The 9,619-nt window shown below is 44.1% G+C and overlaps 1 protein-coding gene and 1 long non-coding RNA gene across 2 annotated transcripts in view; one reads left to right on the top strand and one right to left on the bottom strand.

Annotated features, from left to right (window-relative positions):
• Positions 1-427: 427 nt before the first annotated feature.
• On the bottom strand, positions 428-2,614 carry LOC115655602. The gene is made up of 2 exons (XR_004001429.1): positions 1,492-2,614; positions 428-563 (listed from the first exon to the last, which is right to left on the bottom strand). It is a non-coding gene; the product is annotated as an uncharacterized LOC115655602 (long non-coding RNA).
• Positions 2,615-2,750: 136 nt separating this feature from the next.
• Positions 2,751-9,619, top strand: part of FAM120A (family with sequence similarity 120A) — a 135,307-nt gene continuing 128,438 nt past the window's right edge. The window contains 1 exon segment of the mRNA XM_030571223.1: positions 2,751-3,489. Within this exon segment, the coding sequence (XP_030427083.1) occupies positions 3,016-3,489 (474 nt within the window). The 5' untranslated portion in view covers positions 2,751-3,015.

Here is a 9,619-nt window from a genome sequence, read left to right as displayed (position 1 = left end):
CTCTGTTCTTCCTTGGCTGTACCTTTGACTATATTGCAGACTCTTTTGACCATGTTTTTATTTTTTATGCTCTGCATCTCTGGCATTAATTGTCCAGTTGGTCAAGCTCTGCTGAATCTTTGGATACTTTTAACAATCACCTGAAATCCTCTCTCCTCTGTTATATCCCCAATTAATTGTAATGTTTATTTAGTGTCATATTTGTACTACTGTAAACTATTCCAAGGTGTTTTGTTGTAGCATCCTTAATGTTATAAGAAAACTTAGTGATTGCACTTTGAAGGGAGAATCCATTTGAGCCTTGACATGAAGGCTAAATTAAGAAAATGCTCTTACTAGATACTCATGAATACCTTTGGAGAAAATTATCTGAAAAGGTCATCATATTTTGTCCACTGATTTAAAAAAACAAAAACAAAAAAAACTCTTCAAGAAACATTTTTTTATTAAGGACTTCCACTTTATTTTACCATCCTTATAGGCTACATCAGTCACTCCCTGGATACAAATGTCCTCCAATCAGGCTTGAGTTAGCATTGCTCAGAAGGGAATCAACCAGCTCCCTAGGAAACAGTCACCACCAAGTGAGTCACAAGAGAATATTCATTTTAGATGCTAATCTGGCCTATCTCAAATCTCATTAAAAATGAAATGTATCTTTACTAATAAAATACTAAACTTGGTATAAGGCATCTGCAGTATTTGCCAGTTGCCCAGCATTGAGGAATACTGAGACACTATGTTGATATTTCAAAGATAATATGTATGCTCTGCCAGGAAATATCTAAGGCCAAATCTGGGCCTCTTAAAACAGTTTCATTAGCTGAAACTGGAGTGAGCAAATCATCGCCATAATACTGGAAACAGTTTAGAAGAGGATAAGAGATCTTATTCTGGCAGTTCCTATAGCACTGACAGCATTTTGCCATGCTTTTAAATTCATGCCCAGATCAGTAACCAGTTGCGCTTGTCAGGCCTATGTGAATAGAGTTGGTTTTATATATAGTCTTGTTGAACAGGCCACCAAAGACATATTGGAAGGTTTTCTGGTAGTGTTAAATCTTTAGCTGTAGGTGAGTTGAGGTTTATTTCTTACTACTGTGTTTCTTTTAAAATAACTGCTATTATTGTATTTGTGTGGAGACAGCAAATTTTAAATCCTTCTAATCTGTGCCAATTTTAGAAAATCAAACAGATTATGCCAGTTTTATATTGTTGGGTTTGGACATCACACAAGTCTGTTGGCACACTGTGAAGCAAAGTATTGCTTGACGGTATTTCATATCTCAATGGACTTGTATTTTGTAGGCTGAAACCTCCTAAACCAGCAAAATCAAAGCAAGAGGGGAGGAAAGTCCATCTTCTCAGAGGCTTTTGTTTTTAAAGATTTGTTTTCCTTTTATCTGAGCAATGATAAAAAACTAAGCAGTTTTTATTTTACTTTAAATAAAGGTTAAAAAAATAGCACTTCTAAAAGTATAGAATACTTACCTGTTATGTCACGTCCCCTATTCTTAATGCACAAGGTAAGTGGTCTTCAACCTGTGGTCCACATACTGCTGGGAGTTCGCAAACTAGGTCTAAGATTTCAAAGCACCACTTGAAATTTAAGGTCCACAAATGAAAAAAGGTTGAAAAGCACTGCTCTGGGTTAGCATTTATAGAGCTGTATGGTATAGTGTGTGCATAGCACAAAGCAAAACTAACTTTTTATTCAGTTAAATGCCAACGTTCTCCAAAGCAGGATTTGGTGGGAGATCCCTAGAGGAAGAGCATGACTTCCTCTCCCCTTGCGCCGGGCATTATTTTTGTCTTTGCCTGAAATCGAATCGCGGGGAGCCAGGGGCTCAGCCAGCTCACTCATACGGGCAGTTAGTGACCACTCAGCCCGGGATGTTGACACTCTTCAATTCGCTTCTCTCATTGGCTGATCTACGTGCAGCAAGCGGTCTTTCCTGCCCAGCACTTGTACAACATGATATGTACGCTGCCGCGCAGAAACGGGAGCGGGAACAGGGCCGTGTAACTCCCACATGGAGCCCGCTCTTCTGGGCGTGTGTAAATGTGTAAGACTTCCTGCAGCGCTGGAGCCGAGCCCGAGGGGAAGGCTAGTGGGCTGGATGCCTCTCACCCAGCTCTGGGGCTGCAACAGCACCCAGCGGGCTCCTCCAGTCCTGAACTCGCATGACCACACTTCAGTGGCACGGCCCCCTGCCCAAGCACTGCCATCATGCCCAGCGGGACAGAGCTTCTGCCTGGAAGCAGCTTTGCAGCGCGCCCCGCCATTCCCCTTCTCCTGCCGCCGAGAGAGCCTCTTCCTCCGTCAAGTCCTCCACACCCCCCCTCCCTTTTCCAGCCTCCCTCTCTCCACCGAGCCCCCCGCTCACGTGACTCAGTTCGTCTGCCACCCCAACTTCCAAGCCCCTCCGCGTAGTAGCCCCCGCCCGCTCGTGCGTAGGGCGCATGCTTAGGTTATGCAACAGCCCTGCCTGGCGGCCCAGGCCCCGCCGCTCGAGTGCCGCAGCCGCAGGACAGGGGTGCCGTATAGGTGGAAGAGGCCGGGTCGGTGGGGTGCACTCGCGGCCCAGCCCCCCCCCGGTGCTGCCCCTGAGGCTACTGTATGCGCGGCGCGCCGGGCCCGTGAGTGGCAGCGGGGGCCGCCGCCAAGTCCCGCCTGTTCCGCTCTCCCTGCTGCAGGCGGCGGCGGCGGCGGGGTGGCTTCCTGCGCGCTGTGCCGCTCCCCCTCCCCCCGGCAGTAGGAGCCGCAGCGGCAGCAGCCCGGGTCCCTCATCCATGGCTCTGTGAGAGCAGCACATGGCGGCCGCAGCTGCCATGAGCCCCCAACTAATCCACACAACTCCCCCCTGAAAGGCCACCTCCAGCAGCAGCGCCCCCACCGGCTCCACCGCTCCCACCCCGCCCGCAACTTCAGCCACAGCCCATCGCCCGGCCAGCACCCAGACCCCGCCGCCGGGCCTGCGCTCGCCCGCCGCCGCCGCCCGCCCGGTCCTCGCCATGGGAGTGCAGGGATTCCAGGACTACATCGAGAAGCACTGCCCCAGCGCCGTGGTGCCCGTGGAGCTGCAGAAGCTGGCCCGGGGCAGCCTCGTGGGAGGGGGCCGCCAGCGGCCCCCTCAGACCCCGCTGCGCCTCCTCATCGACGCCGACAACTGCCTGCACCGGCTCTACGGCGGCTTCTACACGGACTGGGTGAGCGGCGGGCAGTGGAACCACATGCTGGGCTACCTGGCGGCGCTGGCCAAGGCCTGCTTCAACGGCAACATCGAGCTCTTCGTCTTCTTCAACGGGGCCCTGGAGAAGGCCCGGCTCCACGAGTGGGTGAAGCGCCAGGGCAATGAGCGCCAGACCGCGCAGCAGATTGTCAGCCACGTCCAGAACAAGGGCACCCCGCCGCCCAAAGTCTGGTTCCTGCCGCCCGTTTGCATGGCGCACTGCATCCGCCTGGCCCTCATCCGCTTCCACATCAAGGTGAGCAGCGGGGCCCAGTGGCCTGCCCCCGCCTGCCGCGCTCCTCGGCCTCCCCCACCATGGCACCAGCGCCCCCTCTCGCTGCGCCCCTTGGCCCCCCATCTCCACCATGACACTAGCGCCCCCATCACATGGCACTGGCGTCCCCTCTCGCTGCGCCCCTTGGCCCCCCATCTCCACCATGACACTAGCGCCCCCATCACATGGCACTGGCGTCCCCTCTCGCTGCGCCCCTTGGCCCCCCAACTCCACCATGGAACTAGTGCCCGCATCACATGGCACCAGCGACCCCTCTCGCTGCGCCCCTTCGCCCCCCAACGCCACCATAGCACTAGTGCCCGCATCACATGGCACCAGCGCCCCCTCTTGCTGCGCCCCTTGCCCCCCATCTTTACCATGGCACTAGCGCCCCCATCACTGCGCCCCTTGTCCCCCATCACCACCATGGCACCAGCGCCCCCTCTCGCTGCGCCCCTTGGCCTCCCCCACCATGGCACCAGCGCCCCCTCTTGCCGCTTTCTTCAGTCCCTGTGGCCAATTCCCGGCGCTACGGCCTGGGGAGGGGTAGGCCTCTAAGATGGCAGCGGGATTGCCCTCCCGGTAATGTCCGTACCGAGTTCAGCGAGGGGAGGGGGGATCATGTATTCCCATATCCGCAAAATGTCGTCAAAACCTGGCGGGGAGAGGAGGTTCGGCGAGCTCCCTGGGAGCGGCCTCCACTGGCCAGCGGCAGCTGCACAACTGAACGCGGCCAAAGTTTATGCTGCTGCCGCTGCCTTCTCCGAGGACCCCCTCAGGCTGGAGCAAAACTAGCCTTGCTGCCGCCTGGGAACTGCAGGGTGCCCTTAGCAGGCAGAGGGGAGGGTGTAGTGAGCACCCTGGTGTCCTTAATCTCCGCTGGGATTTTCTATTTATACATACCTGTCAGCCTGCGGAAGCAAAATGAGGGTGATTTATAGCATCGGGGGAGAGTCCTTCACCAGCCGAACTGCCCAAATGGGCCACAGCGAGGAAAATCATAGTTCCAGCATGCCTTCAAAATGGGGCATAGCAACAACTTAATGGTTTCAAAAACAAGACTAGCTGTGTTGCTTCCCCTGGCTTTCCTTTTACTTTTTCTTCACTTCTTTCAGTGCATTTTATATTGTTTGTCTTTTCCATCTTTCTTTATTTTATTTTCTTTTTACGGGGGGGGGTATCCTGATTTTTCCTTTCTGTTGTTGTCTCTATCCCTTCATTTGTAGATTCTTTTCTTTCACTACTCCCCTTCATGTCGTCTTGGGGTAGCAACTTAAGAGCCCTACTCACCCATCAAATGTTGCTGATGATGGTGTTTTGTAGTGTGACAGTGAATTTGCAGGTATCATCCTGCAAATGCTGATTAGCTGACAATCTTATTTATATATAAAGTTGGGTATTTTCTTTTGCTTTAAAACTGGGTGCAGTATTCTGTGCTAGATCCTCTGCCTCCATGTTCTTTTGGGGGTCATTGTTCTATTCATTTATCTGACTTGTAAAATGTCCCTTGCTGCCCTGAGTTCCCTCTTCTTAGAAACACACTTAGCTAATTTGCTCTACAGATAACTGTATACTCTACATTTTTGCCCCTTCATGTGCAATATTACATATTTTTTGTCAAGAGTTTAAATAGGCCTTATAAAACAACAGTTACTAAAAGGTCAGTAAAGTTGTATTGTACTTGATGGGCCAGCAACAAGTTCTGCCATGAGGCAAGATGTTAATTTGCATTTAAACTGAAGATGTCTTGCCTAAATGAAGTGCATTCTCAGATGCTAAAATGTAGATGTTCAGAATCCGCGGTAAAAAGCTAAAAATAACTTGTCAAATATAAAGAGGGCCAGAATACTTCCATAAAGAGGTTTCAAGTAGTTAATCCATTATTCTAAAATAATTAACACAAAGTAGTGCCATAACCTGTTTTTCTTGTAAACTAGTACAGCTTAACATATAGTTATGCAGCTGTAGTTTAAACTGTTTTTATTTCAGACAAGTATAAATTTGCCGATAGTTTTGACTGCAGGAGGGAATGTCTTTGAGGCTTTATTATGATCTTTTTACTCTAGCATCCAAGAGAGAGGTTGCAAAACATTTTATATACTTTTTATCCAGCTTTCAAGATTTGTAGTAATCTTGCAGTAATGTTGTTTTTTTTTTTAATTATGACACACATTTAATGGATATTATTTATCACAAAAAAATGTTGTAGCTAAAACCTGGAATGAAAATTCCAGGAATTATTTTTTTAAACGTCCACTAAGGAGAAAAGAGGAGGAGAAGTTGGAACACATACTAACTAGTTGCCAACTTTGGCTATTACTTCTGTAGCGTAGTAAATATTATGTGACCTTCAGAGTTGTGCCACTGATCAGTAATTGGAGCTTAATATTATTCGGCTTTTGTACTGTCCATTTTGGTAGATTCCACCACAGCTGTAACTGGGCCAAAAGATAACTTTGAGCTCAGGACAAGTTTCTGTAAAGAATGCTGTCTTGAAAGGGTTTTGAAGAAGTGATTTTTTGGTTAAGTTTTTCAGTGTTCAGCAAAAGGAAGAAACAACAAAATATCTTACTTTCTGGAATTTTGTGAGGTTCAGTGAGACCTTTGATTCACAGAGGAAAACTTAGCATTTTATTTTCCATCTGGGACTTAAGGTTGAAAGGCCTAGCATTAAAAATGATCCTGCATTTTAGAGGCAGTTACAGCTCAGCCTAAGCTGATGGTGGAAGTCCCACCCCTTGATCCCATTGTAACTGGTAAGAAATTTTATAACTCTGTGGGCTGATGTATCTAGTGTAGTGATAGGTTAACAGGAATGACAGATGTACAACGTGTTACTATTATTGACAGGTTAGTGTGAATGATTGTCCTGTTCCTGTATGTATGTAGATTTATTTTTTTTCATACGATAGGTTGCGGCTAACAGGAGAAGTGAGATTTCGCCTTCCTGTGTTAATCAGATGTGGCATATACCTAGAATAAACTAGAAATCCCTCAGCGTAGAAACTCTCTCTCTCATGTTATGTACTGCAAAACACTGAGGCGTAACATTTTATTTAAAGTCCTTATTTAGTCACTGGTTACCTTTGTCATGATGGCAGCTATTCTTTTTCCCATGCTGTACCTGGCCAGCATTAAATAGCTTGATTATGTAATATGATTATATTAATCTGTTCTTGTAGCTTGAAAAAATATTTTCTAAATAAAAGGGCATTCAAGATCACCTGGTGGAATATCAAGTAATGTGAAATTATTGTTATAGTATAATATATCCTGTTGTCTTTCCATGAAATAGATATTAAGGTTTTCTTTTTGTCTAACTCCTTAATTTCTGGAACTCCTGCATGATACTTATGCTACTGTTTTAAATGGATACTGTGATCTGATGTCAGAGTGTATAATGTGCATATTCTGGGTTCTGAAGAAATTTTTTTCCTCTTAGCCCCAGAGACCTGAGGATTTCCTAGCAGTAAAATAAAGTTTTTTTCCTAACTTTTTTTTGTAGATGAAATGGATTGTTTTGGTATTGATAGCTGATTAACATGCAGCAAATTAGTAATAAGTTTTAACTAGCTGTTAGTAGCTGACTATATCTACTCTAGCACTTTTGTTGGTCAGGGGTCTGAAAAAACACCCCTGACTGACATAAGTTTCACAGACAAGCACTGGTGTGGACAGCATTATGTTGGCAGGAGATGCTCTCCTGCCGACATAGCTACTGCTTCTTGTTGGGGATGGTTTAATTATATTGATGGGAGAGCTCTCTTCTGTCAGCATAGAGCGGCTACCCAGAAGACTTTACAGCGGTGCTGCTGTAAGGTCTCTAATGTAGACATAGCCATAGTCACTTAAGCAATATGTAAACTGGATTTGTGTATTGTTTCTATTCTTTTGAGTACAGTTAATGTATTTAAAGTTGCTGAATTTGACAGCTTTGTGGCTGTCCACAAAAAAGAGGAGCTGCAGCATGAGTTTTTCTTTACTTCCCTGCCAACATGCTTACAACTTGACCTGAAGGAACCAACTTTAGTGGGGAGAGGACAGTTCATACTTATTGAATCGTTGGCCTTTTTGCTGAGATTGTGAATAAAGGATCAGTTGTGTTGGGTTTTGTGGACATACGTCTCTTGGGGAGCTGGATTTATCCCACCAAAGCACTTGTAAGTTATCAAAGAGTAATCCTTTTTTAGTCACTGCCAATGTTGGAGAGATTAAAATTGCTGACCTAGAGGTAGAAGGCAGCTCCATATTGCTCTGTTTCTTTGAGCTGGCCAGCCCTCTGTGAAATGGGGAGAATTTGTTAGTAATCCAAATAGATGATCAGTTTATACAACCAACTAGGGTGCTGTGTAGATAGGGGTATATATAGATAATTTAAAGATTAGACCATAAACTTCCTGCTTTTTACTAATAACTTATTTTCATGTGTGTGTGTGTGTGTGTATATATATATATATATATATATATATATATATATATATATATATTTAAACTCAAAATTAGCTACTTTTTTGTTCTCATGTACTATTTTCTTTTATTGATCACAGTTTTGGTATCTATTTTATAGTTCTCAAATATACTTTTCTCTTTAACCCTTATCCCAAACCCCTTCACATTCTACGTACCCCACAGTTTCTGACAACGTACTGGGTGGGCAGGAGTAAATCAAACTTGCATGTTTAATTTTTTTTGCATGTGCGTAAGGCAATACAACCTCATTGCAGAATGAAATCCCTTGTTTTATTTTGGTGTTTCAAGAAAGTTTGTTTTGAGAACATTGGTAACAAGTTTTAAATATGAACTAATCTTCAGTAATCTTACTGAAAACAGTTGTGATTTATGGCCTCTCTGCACTCTCACAAACTGTTCATTAGCTCAGTTTATTGTGCTAAGAAAAAAGTAAATACTTCCCACCCAGTGCAGATTTAAAGAATTTGTAGATTACTTCAGCACAACATAAGCTAACACAGATTTCTCTGAGATATTAAATGTTTGTACAGATCCTTATTTTTGTTGTGAACTTTTGTTTGTTGTCCACTGAAAGAAATGTAATTCATGAAACAGAAACTTGTTTTTATGCCAAACATGTTTGTTAGAATTTAAATGTTTAAGCAGTGCACAGGGACCTAGCATTGTTAGCTTTGGCAGAACCTAATTTTCTTTTCCGTGTGTGTCAGCTAGTAAATCTTAAATTATTTTCTCTTTTCCTGTTCTGTCCTCATTTACACATGACTTAGATTTAAACTTAATTTTTGCCTTTTTAAGTGCTAAAAATTGTTTCAACTTACATTACCTTTTTTTTTTCTTTCCCCCCTTCAGATTTCTGATTTTCACCTTTGTGCTTTACTTTGGCATAACATGCATGTTCCAACTAGTTTGATTTGTGCAACTTTTAAACCTCTTATCTCTAGCTTTTATACCCGTTTTGTGGCTCTTGTATCCGGTTTTGGTTTTGGTAAAGTTGAAAGTTCGCTGTACCTTGACAGGCAGCCATTACAGCTCTTCATCGTATAACAGCTTAATTATTTGTGTTACTTAAACACAGTTCAGTAATATAAGTCCAACATGTACACGATACATATAACTTGCTAATACTTATGAAAAATATAATAGAGTTAATCATAAAAATTGTGCTAGTAACTTTCCCAGGTTAAAACATTTTATAGATCTGATTTTTGAACTCTTGCATTTTTCTTTTTGAGTGACTAGAGTCATCTTTGACAACTTGATAGACTGAAAAACTCTTTGTGGCAGGTTATTTTGGACATGAACAAAACAGCCACACATACCACACCAAATGGTGATGTAACTAATTAGATACTTATGAAACAACTCTTAAGATGTTGCCTTTAGGATGGGTACTTTTGAGAAGCAAGGGAATGCATTGAGAAACTTTGTGCACCATTGACCTTAAATGCAGATTTTTGCAATCAGGATAACTTTGACATGGAGTTAAAAGATGAAGATAGAAAAAGCGAAACATAGAAGAGCATAACTTTTTCCTCATCCCTTGATACTTAACAAATATACCAAACATAGTTTCCCTAAGAAACTAGGTAAAAGTTGAAGAAAATTGAACGTTTTAGCAAACTTTAAATTGGCTATATAAGCA

This window comes from Gopherus evgoodei, chromosome 7, assembly GCF_007399415.2.
Source record: "Gopherus evgoodei ecotype Sinaloan lineage chromosome 7, rGopEvg1_v1.p, whole genome shotgun sequence".
Taxonomy (NCBI): domain Eukaryota; kingdom Metazoa; phylum Chordata; order Testudines; family Testudinidae; genus Gopherus; species Gopherus evgoodei.
Note: the sequence above shows the minus strand (reverse complement) of the source record. Positions and strands in the feature narration are given on the sequence as shown.